The sequence below is a fragment of the Triturus cristatus genome, chromosome 9 (assembly GCF_964204655.1).
Source record: "Triturus cristatus chromosome 9, aTriCri1.1, whole genome shotgun sequence".
Lineage (NCBI taxonomy): Eukaryota > Metazoa > Chordata > Amphibia > Caudata > Salamandridae > Triturus > Triturus cristatus.
The window spans coordinates 452,577,351-452,591,861 of NC_140592.1; the positions used below are offsets into that span (position 1 = coordinate 452,577,351).

The 14,511-nt window shown below is 43.2% G+C and overlaps 1 protein-coding gene across 1 annotated transcript in view; it reads left to right on the forward strand.

Moving 5' to 3' along the window:
• MAP3K10 (mitogen-activated protein kinase kinase kinase 10) overlaps window positions 1-14,511 on the forward strand; it is a 222,796-nt gene that overhangs the window by 165,982 nt on the left and 42,303 nt on the right. The window contains exon 7 of the mRNA XM_085625342.1: window positions 13,441-13,579. Coding sequence (XP_085481468.1) covers window positions 13,441-13,579 — 139 coding nt within the window. The remainder of the gene's footprint in view (window positions 1-13,440; window positions 13,580-14,511) is intronic.

Sequence of the window (14,511 nt, forward strand, 5' to 3'; positions counted from 1 at the left end):
CAAGCTGCAGTGGCCTCCTTACGAGAGCTGTGGCACCAATGTTTAGACAAATTAAGCACTGGCTGTCCCACTTCCCTATTGGCAAACTGAATTTTGACTTTAGATTAAGTTGTGACATCCAGCTACTCTGGAAGAACATAGGGTGCTATGTTTCTTTAACTCTTGGTTCAAGCAGCTGCAAACACCATTTGCCAGGCAGTACAACATTTTGCGTGGCTTCCTCCAATGTCCAGATTTCGCTTGATGGGTGTTTGGGTGTTAATGCTTTGAAACACCAGAGGTGGGATGGAACCTGCTTTCGCTGGAATAGCCTTGTTGAGCACTGGCACCGTGGCGAAGTCAGACGGACAAAGGAGCATGTGACAGTCCTGTCTGTCATTTGACTCTTTCTCTGGCACCCCACTGTGAGACTGAAGCCTCACAGCACCTGGAGGCTGTCCATGATTTTCGAACCTCCGGTATAAGGCGGAGAGGTGTGGCGCCGAGGGCAGGGCGGCTGACTCCCGAGCGCAGGGCTCCAGGTTCGGTCCCAAGGCACAAGTGGCAGCTCAACTCAGCACCATGTGACTCTGGGCAATAGCTCACTTAATCTCCTTGACGGCCCCCAGCCCTTGAGACCCTTAGGGGGGAGTAGTTCGCACTTCACAAATACCGGATTTATTTATTACGAAGATATTTTTCATATTTTTTACTATGAAGCAGTTGTAGTATTTTTGCCTTTATCTGGTTGGCCTCTCTTTGTCGTTGTAGCTAAGCTCCAGAATCCGCTTCTGTTTTATTTGAAGAATGCTTGATATTTTTTGATGCAAGTACATTGGACAAAGGGAGTCTTGGCTAACCTTCTGCAGAACAGCAGTACTTGGGAGAATGGTGGTAATGCAAGTCACCACTGTAGATGTTTAGCAGGAATCAGTAGCTATCTCAGGACCTGAAGAAAGGGTCTGCCACATGAGTCGGGAGGGATAAGGAAAGGGCATCCCAGAAGTAGAAATCACTTGACAGTGTGAAGAAACAGGCCTGGGGTCAGTTCCTGAGCAAGGAATTGTCCAGGTTTCTCCTTTCATCTCATTATTTGACCAAGCAGCACTGGGAAGAGTGTATTATGGTCGGTGATATTTGATGTGATCCTAATGTTTGAAGAACATTCTAATTTCTAATAGAGGCCAGAATCCTTCTCTTAGGATGGCCATGATTAGCGGGGCCACCTGAATTATGTGATTGTGCAGCTATGGCGTTCCCGCAGTAATATTTTTGCCACATTTTCCACCTAATCCAGCATCTGTGGCATAATCCACAGATTTTAACAAAAAAATGATTAGCTCAACCAGTTCAAAAGTTACTAAACGCACAGCGACACATGTTGCCGCGCAGTGGAAGTCCCTTTGCAAAGCATGAATGATCACCTTTCTGTTGCGTATTACTATATTTGAGTCTTAAACTAATATTCAAATACATAAACAGAAGCTAATAAGGTGCAACCAATGTGTAGGCAGTCTTAAAAAGTGTAAACATAACAAAATAATGACGCAATACTATCATAAAATATGCCGCATAGTTTGCCTTTTTTTGCTGCATAATTTACTCAACCCAGACGCATAATTTGGCCCTCCCCTGCAACATAATTTCAGTGGCCCTGATGACAAGGGATGCCCAGGCGAGTCTTTTTTTCTTCTCTTTAACTTATTGATAAGGCTACCAGGTGACTGCGGTTCGCCGGAGAAGCAGCAATCCAGTCGTGAACTTTTATTTTTCAAATCAATGTTTTCAGGGGTGTTGTTTCAATTAGCTTGCCTGAAGTGAGCCAGGTTTACAAGTCCCAGAACGCATTCGGTCGTTAAACTAAACGCCAGAGGTCGAGCGCCGAGGTCTTGGTGTCACGGAGCTATTAGGTAGCGTTACTTATTGGGTCCATAGTGATCCTGCAGTATTTTTTCACCTGCACGTGCTGCCACTCAGATGCACCCCTGCATCACCTGATGGCATGTTGTCTGCCTCGTGCCAATTGTAGCTCCCGTCGCTGTGGCAACGGACCTTCCCCTTGTTGGCCCTGTAACGAGACCCGCCCATATTCTCTTTCTGTTTACTTATTAATGACCCACGTGGTTTTAACCTGCTGTGAAACAGGTCGCTCCAGAGGAACAAGAATGTGCAACGGTCACTGCGTCACGTAGAGGCTGGGTGCATGCCACAAGTAGCAGGGGGTGGGGCCCCTGCTAGGCTCGAGATTCTTAAAAGTGAATAAATACCTTGACGTGACAATACGTTAGAGGCCCATACATTCTTGAAGAGGGCAGGGAAAGCGGACAACACAGGGCGGGATGTAAAACAGCCGTGTCTGTATTCAGTGAGAAAATGCTAGACATGTTTTTGATAATGTTAAGCAATCGTCAATGTCAGTGCCGAATTAAACTCTGTGGAGGCCCCTAGGCAGTCGAAATGTCGCCCCCTCCGCAAATTATCTCCTAATACCCAATGCACCCGATGTCTCTGGTTTATGTACTTTAAGTTGTTCATGGGTACATTCCAATAATACAGTATTTCCTCTATAGAGCTTTTAACATAATGTTTTGTTTCTTTCAGTTGATTTTTTTTTTCTATCTTTTGGAAAGAATATTTAAGAAAGCTTGATTTTGTAAATTTCTTTCAAGATCAAATCAATATTATTTTGATCTGTTGTCCTGGGCCCCCTAAAAGGAGTGGGGTCCATTTTATTTCTATTTATTTTATTTATAAAGTTTTGTATAGCGCAAACATGACCCATGCGGGTATCAGAGCGCCTCACATTTAGGGTAGGTAGGATTTAATAGTGGGAAAAGAACATTCGTTACATATGTGTATAGCATTCTAATGCTGGGAATCCAAGGTGTACAACAATGTAGTAGTCACCCAGGGCATCAGAATGGAGGGCAGGAAAGTAAGCAGTAGAACCAAGGCCTTGTAGGGAAAAAACTTGTTCAATAGGATTTTTTTCATTTCCTTTTTGAAAGAAGCAGTGGATGAGATTCGACGGACTTCCGGTGGAAAAGAGTTCCAAAGTTTCGGGGCAATGCCTGAGAAGGCTCTTTGCCGATTTGGTAATCCGGAACTGGTCAATGTGGTTGTATTTGCCCCACTCACATACTTATACTTATTTGTGTAACATGACCTATAGGTTGCAGATTCTTGTCTGGATATTTCCAAATAAAATGTTCATCTTTCTGTTCTTTTGTATTGTAGCATTTGTATCTTGCTTTCTTCTCATACGTGGGGCGCTAATTTGCTTAACCACGTGGATTGCAAGCTGCACCATACAGGGTGGAAGCTTTTTGTTTTTTTAAACCTATGTGGGAATGGTTTTCATGCTGTGTGTGATAACCACCATGGTACGGGGAATTGTGTTATGATACTCAGCGCCTAGTGGTGTAATGTGTTAAGGTATGTGAGTAATAGATACGTAAACTATAATTGTAATAAGGACTAAAACGCATAGACAACAGCACAGCGTCAGTAGCGCGATGTGTGTGTGTGTGTGTGTACATATGTATGTGTGTGTGTGTGTGTGTGTGTGTGTATGTACACCAAAAAAGAGAGGGCTAATCAGAGAAGGCCCAGTAATCCATATGGCAACATGCGCCGGGCAGATGTGGGGTTGAATGGTTAAAAGGATGCTTAAGGGCAAGACATGGTGAATATGCCATAGACAGTAATTTGTTTAGGTCTCGCTGAGCCCCAGCGCTTGCGCTGGCTCAAAGAGACATTTTGTATATGGGATTTTCAAAGTGCTGCTGGCTGGCCTAACGCTTGCGTTCACGCGATCGTGCACGCGCGCAGCCGGCCGCCAGCAGCACTTTGAAAACTCGTGTACGTCATCGCGATCACTTTCGCTTTCAGAGCGATTGCGATGACGCACGTGCACACACAACTCCCGCTTCTCCCCCTCCCCCACCACATTTTGCGTCTCCGGCCACTCGCGCGCGGCCAACGCTTGTTTGTACTGGCTCTGTGCTGTTTTTGACTATAAAACTTGGAGCTCACGTGTCGTCATATTATGGCCAAAAATCTGAAGTTTTTTTTTTTGTTTTTTTTTTTTACAAAACGGCGTTTGTTCATGAATCAATAATTAAGGATTACAATTCGGTCGATTCAAATGTCCCATTGTTGCCTCTTCACAGTCGCGTCATTCGTTCAAGTGCTTTTTTTTTAGCTACTAATTGGATTCAACAATTATTGCTCCAACTTATTGAACAGAACAGCCGGTTTGCGCGGGCTTGTAGTGGGAGAGCGCGTTCGCCCGAGCGCGTGTTTTTGCGGCTCCCTCGCAGTTGCCGAGTACCCCTGCACCCATCAGTGTTATCTCCACGCGGTATTTATTCAGCGAAGCCGGCATCTCCCGGGCTGCCTTGAGTCTGCCGGGCTGAACGGCCGTTCGTCCATTGACAGCAGTTCGGCGGTTTCTAACATTTCCACTCGCTTTCCCTATGTGACTGCTTTGGCGCTGTTGTGTTACCAGGATGAAGTGCTGAGATCCCTACAGCCCCTGCAGACATGAGGACTGGGGCAGAAGGTTTGTTTACTACAGATGACCCTTCTCCCTTCATCAGAAGATAATCTGTTAAACTTGAAGGTCAGGTGTGAATTAATAGGCAGGGGTGGCAGGGCTTGTTGTTAGCACTTTGCAGGTGTAGCGAACCGGACCGGAAGGTATTTCAGCGCTTTACGTGAGCAGCACTTCTGTTCCAGTGGCTGCTCGCCACGCTTTGATCCTCGGCTCACTTGCCTAAAACCATGACTACTAAAAGGGCTCTCACCCTCTTTTTCCCTGATTAGTTCCCCTGTGAAAGGAATCCAAAAACAACACTTTGGCTGCAAATGTTTTCAGACATTTTTCTATTTGAACGTGCAACTGTGGGTTTATGAGTGAGGTGGGGTTGGTGGCGGCAGTGCTTTTTCTCTCCCCTTTACTCGCCCCACACACGTAAACTTTTCCATTCTCTAATGTTTTCGGGAATGCTCACAACCTCAAAGAGACTTTCCTCTAAAATGAGACACTACGGGGAGGGAGGAAAACCACGCCCACCTCTCACGCCTGTCCTTTCAGGGATAGATGGGGAGCTGCACGTGGGCAGCGCCACCCTTCACAATAAATATATCCACCCATGGCCACCAGTCGGCTCGCTCCCCTTCTGCCTGGGGTCCTAATAATAGGAGGCTGATTCCCAGCTGGGGCAAGAGCATCAGCCCGTGAAATCAGATAAAAACTATTGACTTTAGCACTTGTTACATCTGCTCCAAGATTAGTACAAGGACGTCCACCAGGCTACTTGTCCGTCGTTGTTCCCTTTTCTTCTCAAGTTTATTTTCCTTAAACCGGAGAAATAACTATTTCTGTCTAAAGGGCGACTTTTAACTGGCAGACGCTTAATCCAGAAGAGGGCGGAGGAAGGACAAAAGCTTTTATGACACATCAATTGCGGGGGAGGGGCGTGTGCGGTAAAGGGTGACAAATTCTTAGTGAAAAAGATCCTGCTGCTGGAAACCAGGATGTTGTGCGAAGCTGTATTTGTACATTAACAAAATACTGCTTAACTTATGCCCAAAAATGTAATTACAACTAATGATTTCAAGTTGTCATTTGCTTTCCTTGTCTATAAACGTACGAGTAGGACACCAGGTAATGCTTTCTTCTAGGAGCCTTCCTCAAGCGACTTGGGTCCGTTTATGAAAGTCCTCAGCTTTACTAGCACACACCATCATTTTTCAATTCAACTAGTCCAATTGAAGCGAAACAAAACTACAACTCCCAGAGTGCTGTTGGAAACCCAACAGTGGCACATCTAGTCCCCAGCCACATTAAGTTATGCTGTGATCCGACCCACTCTGGAATTTCTGGTCTCCAGTGACCTGTAGCTCTCTACTGCTTTCTGCCCCTCCCACTTCCTTGGAATGTCTGCAGCCCAATAACTGCAATAGTACATACAACTCTGCAGTTGTAAGAAAAGCAGCTAAGCTGAGGAATATCTTATTTTGTTTCTTTTTGGCTCTCGGTAATTTCGGGACCTTAAACCTTTTCTATGCAGCCCGCAGGTGTTCACTGCTGAACTCTAGTGACTTAGAACTAATAAATCATTGAGGGAATAGAAGTTCAGGAGTATGTTGAGAAAAGCAGTAGTCACTACTTTTCCACCAGAAAAGATCATTTGTTTAAAATGAACAGGAAAGCAAGTAACCCTAACAGTTTGTCGATCCTCACATTCCACAATTTCTGTATTATTTTTTTCAACAACTTTTCTTTCTTTCATTACTCTTTCCTTCACTCTTCCGTCCTGTAGTTTATTTATTTTCTCCTTTCTCTCCTTACTTTGCAATTATTACACCACATCCAGGCACAACACTACAAACAACAAGCATTTGCAATGCAACAGGTCTCGCATTTACGTGAGTTTGAGCTTTTGGCATTGTAAATGACAATGCCTTTTATATATGTTTTGGTTTTTGAAACATAAATAAAATACATTGTCATTTACAATGCCAATAGCTTAAACTCGCGTAAATGCGAGACCTATTGCATTGCAAATGCTTGTTTTTTTTACGTCAACAATACTACCTACTGCTGAACAAATGCACCTGGTGAACAAGGTAGGAAGTGGAAGTACAATCCGTGATGGCAATCTGAGCAGAAACTACACAGTCTTGGCCCAGATTCTATCTACTCCTGCTATGCCCAAGGAAGCCAAAGTTTTGATAAGGGATTCACGCCCAAGCCCCTCCTAAGCTCCTGATGCTCCCAGAGGAGGACAACCAGCAGTCTGGCGAGCCCTAGTCAGGTCGTGGCTCAGACCCGAGCCAACCTGACCCCGCTTCACATGCATTAATGAGAGAAGAAGCTCTTGGTCAGTTGCTGCCCTGACAACCAACCTCCTATTATGGTCCTGTATCATCCCTCCATGTGAGCCCAATACTTTACTTAGGTGCCAGATACCATTGTTGCTCCTTCCTTAGTCATTATCATGACCTAGAATTTTCTCTCAGATGACTTCCCTTTCATTATTAGTAGGGAAGGAAATTTACAAATAAAATAGGAGACAGTGTGGTTAAAGGAGACATACCCAGTTTCTGCTTGGTCAACAACATGGCACAGATTTGGTAGGTCTGAAAAGTTTAATTTTTGCCCAGTTCTTCTCGTTGTTGTGTTCATATTGTATTTCATACCCTGTTAAAGCAGCTGATGCACGTTTGAAGATATGTAACACGCAGCTCTGTTTTTGAGCGTCTGAAGCATTGTAGTACAGTCTACGTAGGAAGTGGTCAGGTGTCCAGCATAATTCCCAGAGTGGTGCTTTTGACATTGGATGAAGCAAAGTGCAGTGAGCAACAGAACACTCAAGCTTTACGCTACTGTTGTGTCTGGTAGGTAGGGTGTGTTGTGAGTGTGGCATAGGTGGAGAAATGGCGAGTACATGAAGACCGCAGAGCTGCACTATGGTAACACAGAGCTGCACTTTATAAACAAACATTACCAAAGCCAATAGGCCTGACGTTTTGTCTGCCAGCCTTTTGATTTTGTCAGTGGTTGTTTCATTTTGTCATTGTTTGTGTGAACATTATTATTGGGGGAACTTCTGGACCATTGGTAATAAAAAAAGAAATAGCTAAAAGCAGAAATATTTTTATATCTATTCCCTGGCACTGATGGGAACTTCTTTGTGTTTGGGTGTGCTCTTTGTGAAAGGGAGAATGCCGTCATTCTCGGTGAAGTTAGCCAATGGCTGAAGTGTACTGACCCATTCCCTTATGCTGTTGTAGGCAAATAATAATGTGAATGAGACAACAGGCCAGTGGCTAAAGCCAGGCATAAAAAAATGTAACACAAACACTTTCAAATGTGTGATTCCAGTAAATTATTCTGGTGAAACATTTTATTTCTCAAATGTGGGTTCTTGTGTTTCTCCATTTGTTAAAATGCCTGAAGACTAAAAAATCGAGACCCAATTTATACTGGGCAGTTTATTGATTCATTTATTGAATTTATAAAGCATTTTTATCCAAAGCACTAGCTACAAAAAATATAATATAGTACAAAATAATGTAAAAGAGCAAAACGTTTGGTTTCATATTTTCATGTCCTTTTTCTTCTGCCCGTAATTTGATATGTCCTAGTACATAGCATATTCTGAAATAAACTGCACTGATGAGAACCTGCAGCAAATCCATCTGTAAAGGTAGAGGTGCTTCAGCTAGATGGTGAAATGTTTATTTCTCCTCTCCGGTTAACTGGCTTTTTTGTTTATTCGTTAACTTTGTTTTCCTGAAGGTATTTTGTTACTACTTTATCAGTAAAATATTATGCAACTTAAGGTTCTTTTGATTCTTAAAAGGTCTGGAAGAAAGTGAACCCTTGTCTAGTTGTAAGGAATTATTCTTGACAGTTTCGTATGCAGTTGTGGTGTGTGAGACCATGTTTCAGGCTGGACTGTTCCCATGAGGCACAGGGTCAAGACTGATCTGCATATAGCTGGGTCTGAAATGAGGTGGCGAAGTGAGCTAAAGAATGATGATGGATTCAACCCAGATCTGTGACTGGGGGTGAGTGTCTGAAAAGTTTCAGCACTCTGTCTATCATCTCCTTGTGTTTGCCTTGGGACCATGTTTCATGCCTATGCCTGCACTTAAGAGTCTCGTGTACTCGAAGGCCCTCCAGGCAGGGCCACAATTAGTGTGCCCATGGAAGGAGGGACATCTTAATTGCTTAGTGACAGGAGAAATCAGGGCTGTGCAGAGGCACAGCCTAGCAATTCCTTCCGGGTGAAAAATTGATTGTGTGCCTACAGAGAGTGACTAATGTTTTGAACTGAGAATGTGTGACTCGGGTTGTAGCTGCTGATGAGCCACCAAGTAGGGTGCTGTGGGCCTAGGCCTTGCATCCTCCGGGTTGAAGTATTGTGGGAAAATCCTTCTGGAGCGCCTTGGCATTGCAGTGTTTCACTTCTGTGATGATACATTAGGACACTCACCGGTGAGAGATTTGACAGGGCAGTACCAGGTTGGGTTGGCCTACCCGGACACACATTCTACTTGGGCCATCATTGCATTGTCTTTGCAGCTGTTGATACCACTAGAGCTGTCCCGCTAGAGCTGTCAGAGCAGGAGCGGCCGGTGTCCTTGCAAGCAAACAAAAATAAAAAGGAACATACCTGCCCCTCCGACGCTCCTCTCTGGCTCCATGCACTGTAGGCTCCCAGAATCCCCTGTTGCCCATCCTGACGCTGCTCTCATCCTGACAGCAGCGTCGAGATTGGCCGGTGCGCTCTGAATTTGCACTCCCAAGTAGATAGGGAGTCTGTGCGTGCTGTCTCCAACCCGGCAACTCAGCTCAGGTTGGCGAAAGCTTCAGTGCGCATGATGGTTTGGCTGTCCTAAGACAGCTGGCCAAGCTGTCAGTGCACCTACCACTCCCCCCTCTGCCTGTCATCCCAATGGCCCGCCTCCTAAACATGACAATATGAAGAAAAATAAAACGATAATAAACACAGGTTTATTATCATTTTATTTTTCATTTTTTGGCTGCTGGGGGGGGGTGAGAGGGAGAGGCGCTCCTCCGCCATAGCGGAGGAGCCGCTGCTGTGTCAGAATCCAGATTTCAAAGTCCCCTAGTGGAGCAGTGCATGGGAAGTACTTAGCAAATCACCTATGTGGGATTGCTGGATGGGGAGGGGTCTCCAAACTTTCGTCCCAGGGCTGTTTTCTGAAGGGGGCTTGCATTGGTATTGGCACAGAGCTAGTGATGCAAAATACTGATCTCTGCACTGACATTTGAAAAGGTTTAACGAAATGTAATGCTTGCATGATTCACCACTTGGGAAGTTGATCTTAAATCCAAATTAAATGTAAAACAACACTTCACTTCTTTTTAACTCCTGCTAGTGTGAAAGTGAAACACTCCAAGCTCCTCGTTCATTTATTTAATCATTTTTTTAAATGTATGATTACCCTCTATTGGAACACAGTTGTTATTAAAAATTAGCCTTGTAACTTTTCTCTATTTTTGTTGAATATTTTTTCTTTTATTCAGTTCAAATTCACTGGTGTTGAGCAAACACAAGTGCTCACATTTTGGGCTTACAACTTCTCTCAAGAGATTATCTCACGCACAAATACACCAATCAGCAAGCATCGGCAAAGCCAACATTCGGGGCCTATATGCTTTGTCAATAGTTTTTGGGGTGCTAAGAAGCATTTTCAAAATGAAAATAAAAAGGCGTGAGTGATGACAGTCTCATCATTCACCAGAATGCATCTGCACGTCAGAGGAATGATGCAGGTGCTACATGCTTTAATTTTTCATTTATCAATCCAAGATGGTGGATGCCACTTTGATCAGTAAATAAAGAAATGAAAATATTTTTCAATGTGAAAGCACCGATTAAGCTCTGCAAATGTTCTGCGGGGGGGGAGGCTTGTGGATTAACTGAGGAGGATGGGGGAAAACAGCACATGAAAAGGGGGAGAGAAAGAAGCAAAAGAGGGAGAGACGTCCATGGAAACACACTAGCAAGTGAGAGCAACACAGACCCCAGGGATGAGGGTGAGAAGCACACGGATGAGAGAGAAGCAGACCGTCCAGAGAGAACAACAAGAAGCAGGAGGGGGGGGAAAATTACACAATGGAGACAGTTGGAAAACATATCACTTGTGGAGTGCTTAAGCAGAAAGAAAAAGTAATTTGCTAAAAGTAAGTAGTGGTAACATCTGTTACACTACACTTCTTAAAAATACCCCACGTTCAGTTTCTCATTTATCCCTTGTGGATTCCCATTGTTTAATTCCACTATCCAAATCCTTCCCTTTCATTGAGTCTTACCTATCTCTCCCCTCCCATTGAATATTTCCTTTATTGTGTAGCGTTATTCTGCTTCTGGCTGTTTGCTGCAAAATGGCTTCTAGTGACACTTTATTTTTTGTCTAATAAAACATTTTTTTTTGTACTCCCAAATGTTTTTTTATCTTGGGGTGTTGTTTCACCAACATGCACTTTGTATGTTAGAATTTTAGTAAATATACCGTGTAGTCACTTTAAAAACTAGCAAACAGTTTAATGTGAATAATCCCGCCTAAAAGCTGAAACTAAATCATATAGCCCTTTGTTAAACTATTTCACTGTGTAAAGGTAAGGTAAGGAAACATTTGTTTTTAAAAGTGCGCTCCAATATCCATATGTACCTATGACACTTACTATGGCCGCTTTAATTGACATGCCCTGTATGTTCCTTTCACTTTCATATGCAAATATTGGTCATATGCTAAACACTTTGCTGCAATTAGCATCCTGTGAAGACATTGCCAAATTCTTCAAAATGACATGCTTAGTTTACGTGGTCACTGTAGTAAGTTTGATCATGTTCGCTAACGCCCTCTTCTCACCCTTAGCCTCTGACGGCTGGATAGAGATCATTGAACATTAAATAATGCCTCTTACACACATTGTGTCACTACTGATCTCTTCATTTTCCCTTCTACTAAATAAAACTTAGTTCCTCATTTTGGACCTCATGTGCGTACAGGCATGTCATAAAGAGTGGGTGCAAATAGTGCGTGGATTTTGACACTGTAGCTGCCATTTTGCAATGCGACCTTTGTACTAATTGGCATCAGGGCCGACTGGCCCTAGTGGGAACCGGGCATTTCCCCAGTGGGCCGGGGAAGTGGGGGCCGGGCCAGTTTTGTGCCCATGGGGACGGTTTTGCAGCAGTGTAACAAAAGCGGGAGCAGTGCTTATTGCTAGCAACCCTCCCTCCCCCACGCTTAGGGCCGGTCTAGCAGCAATCTGCCAGGGCTGGTTGCTGTCCCAGTCCAGCCCTGATTGGCATCACCATAAAATGGCCATTCCGGCTGGGTCAGAAAATTACCTGCCTAATGAATATCAATTAAACAAGTCGCAATTGGAACCCCCTGTGAATGGCTGCAAATTTAGGGCTAGAGACCTGCAAGGAATGGCATACATTTTTTATTTTAAAGAAGCAGCCTTTGTCCATTAAAGGGACATGCTGCCTTAGAACAAAAAAATGCTTTCCATTTGGAAATACTTCTGGGATGGCTTCCTCTTTGTGAATCTGACACCACCCCGACTTGGATGTCAGTGTGTGATTGATTTATTGCAACAACAGTTGTCGTTGCAAATATTGATACATTGCACTGTGGCTCCCATATAGGAGAGTGTTTCTCTTTTCCTGCCTAATCTTATGGGTCACAAAAGTACTTTTACCAAACTGCAAATGTTATTTGATACATTGTAAGAAGGTGTTTTACATGTGTAAACGTTCCATTTTCCAAATTACAAGCTTTGCAAAGACAAATCACCTTTGTACATGAGGCCCTTTATCCTTTGTACGTAGCCTCTTCAGGAATTATTCTCCTCAAAGTTTGCAAGTTGCAGAGCTAGGAATGCCCTCCTGATCATGGAAAGAGAGCTTAGGTTTACCCGGTTACTAGGAAACTTTGAGTGTCACGTGAGGACTGGCCCTCAAACCTACTTAGCAGATATGCCTTTCCTCCATTGCTTGTTCATGGTGAAAAGTGAGAGAACCCCACTAATTTATCAAATTCGAAACAAGGAGCAGCCCTTCTTCAAGCGCACACCAATGTACACCTTGCATGTTACTAAAACTTTAAAGTTAATTTAAAAAGTTGACAAGCGTGTGTGCCTCCTGGTCTGAGTAAATATACAGTGTTTCAAAAAGCAGGCTGGGAAAACCAGAGCATCAAGTTTGGCACCACTATTACATTCATTTGTTTAATTTTTCTTTTCAAACATTAATTCAATTTACAGGAATTTCATTATAAAGATTTTTTAAACCTTTTTTTTATTTAACCAATTAGTATCCCATCCATCCAGTGCTAAGTAGTGTTCAACTGAAGATCCCAGCCAAATAAATCATTGTTCATCAAGTTCCTGTAAACAGCATATAGTAATATCATGTTTCAATGCATTCCGGCTGAAGACCTTCGTCAGGTGTTAATTATCCAACTGTAAATTGAAACACACAAATACCATAATTGCAAAATATCACAACATCTAAAATAATTGCCAGAGATGTACTAACACGAGCACATCACCGTTAATTAATTGGAAATTCCAAGCATACTCATTTGTTTACTAAAATACCAGTTTCCTGAAAAATTTAAATATAGTGTTATTAACATAGGTAATCCCACCCATGGCATAGGGGAAAGATCCAAAATAAATCCCTTTGTATTAAAAACAACATGCAAGCAGGAATCTTGGCAATGGAACTCTATAATACATTTATTTCATTTACTTTTCACCATCATTAAAGTGTTTACACTTTTAAAAGAACGATTAACTTAAATAGAGGCGTTTGACCATTCATTGTAACCAGCATGCTAAGTGGTGTGGCAGGTCTTGGCAGTAATGGCTAATTGATGTTGCTCTCTTGGTACTTTCAGTGACACCCGTGGATGGCAGTAAGACCTGGGGCCGCAGCGCAGTTATCAAGAAAGAGGAGCTGGTTGGGAACAAGAAAAAAGGGCGAACCTGGGGGCCTAGCTCGACCCTGCAGAAGGAGAGAATTGGAGGAGAAGACAGGTAATAACTTGTTATATCATGGTTTAGCTTCAAATTTCAGCAGAAAAAGGGTAAAAATTCGGGATATTATGGTCCAACTTTACCTTTCAGAAGGAGAAAACATAAGAAAAGGCAGGTAAGTACTCAGTATCTGGATAAGAGAATTCAAGGGTAAGCCAGCCAAGGGGCTCGGGATATTATGTTTTTTCTTTACTTTCCATCAGCACACATTTGAGAAAACCAGAAAGTCGTGGACTTGCTCTTCCCCTTCTTCTTTCAGAATTGGAGGAGAATACAGGCTTCAACACTGGTTAAAGGGATGTGAACCTGCTCTTCAGATGTAAAAAATTGGAGGATAAGACAAATATGAACTTAGGACATCAGCCCTACTTTTACTTTTTAACAGAAGCGGGGTATAAGCTTGGGACATGTGGGCTGATCATGACCTTGGACAGAAGTCCGTCTTAAACAAGCATTTTCATTGCAATAGGTTTTGCATTTTTGAGCTATTGACGTTGTAAATTACAGTGTCTTTTACCCATGCGTGTTGGTTTGGAGTGGAGTGAATGGATGTGGTGTGGAATGGAATTATGTTATTGTTATCGGAATTGTTAGTTGTGAAACTGTGTGTGCTGTGGAGTGGATTTGTGTAGTAGAATTATGTGGCAGGGTGTGCAGTGGAAAAGGAACATAGGAATGACTGACACTGGGTGACAAAAACACTACGAGTCCCTGAAGTAGAGAGATGGAGAGAACGGAAAAAATGTGGAGATAGATTGACAAACTTTGGGCACTTGAGAGGGCGAGTGAACACCTCGAAGCGAGGAAATGTGAAAAACCAAGAGGTTGCTAGGCATGTGGAGATATTGAGACCTTGAACATTTGTCAGGAGAGAGAGAAAACATTGGTGCGGGGAGAGGAGTGGATAGATCTGGGCAGCGGTTGAAGTGCAT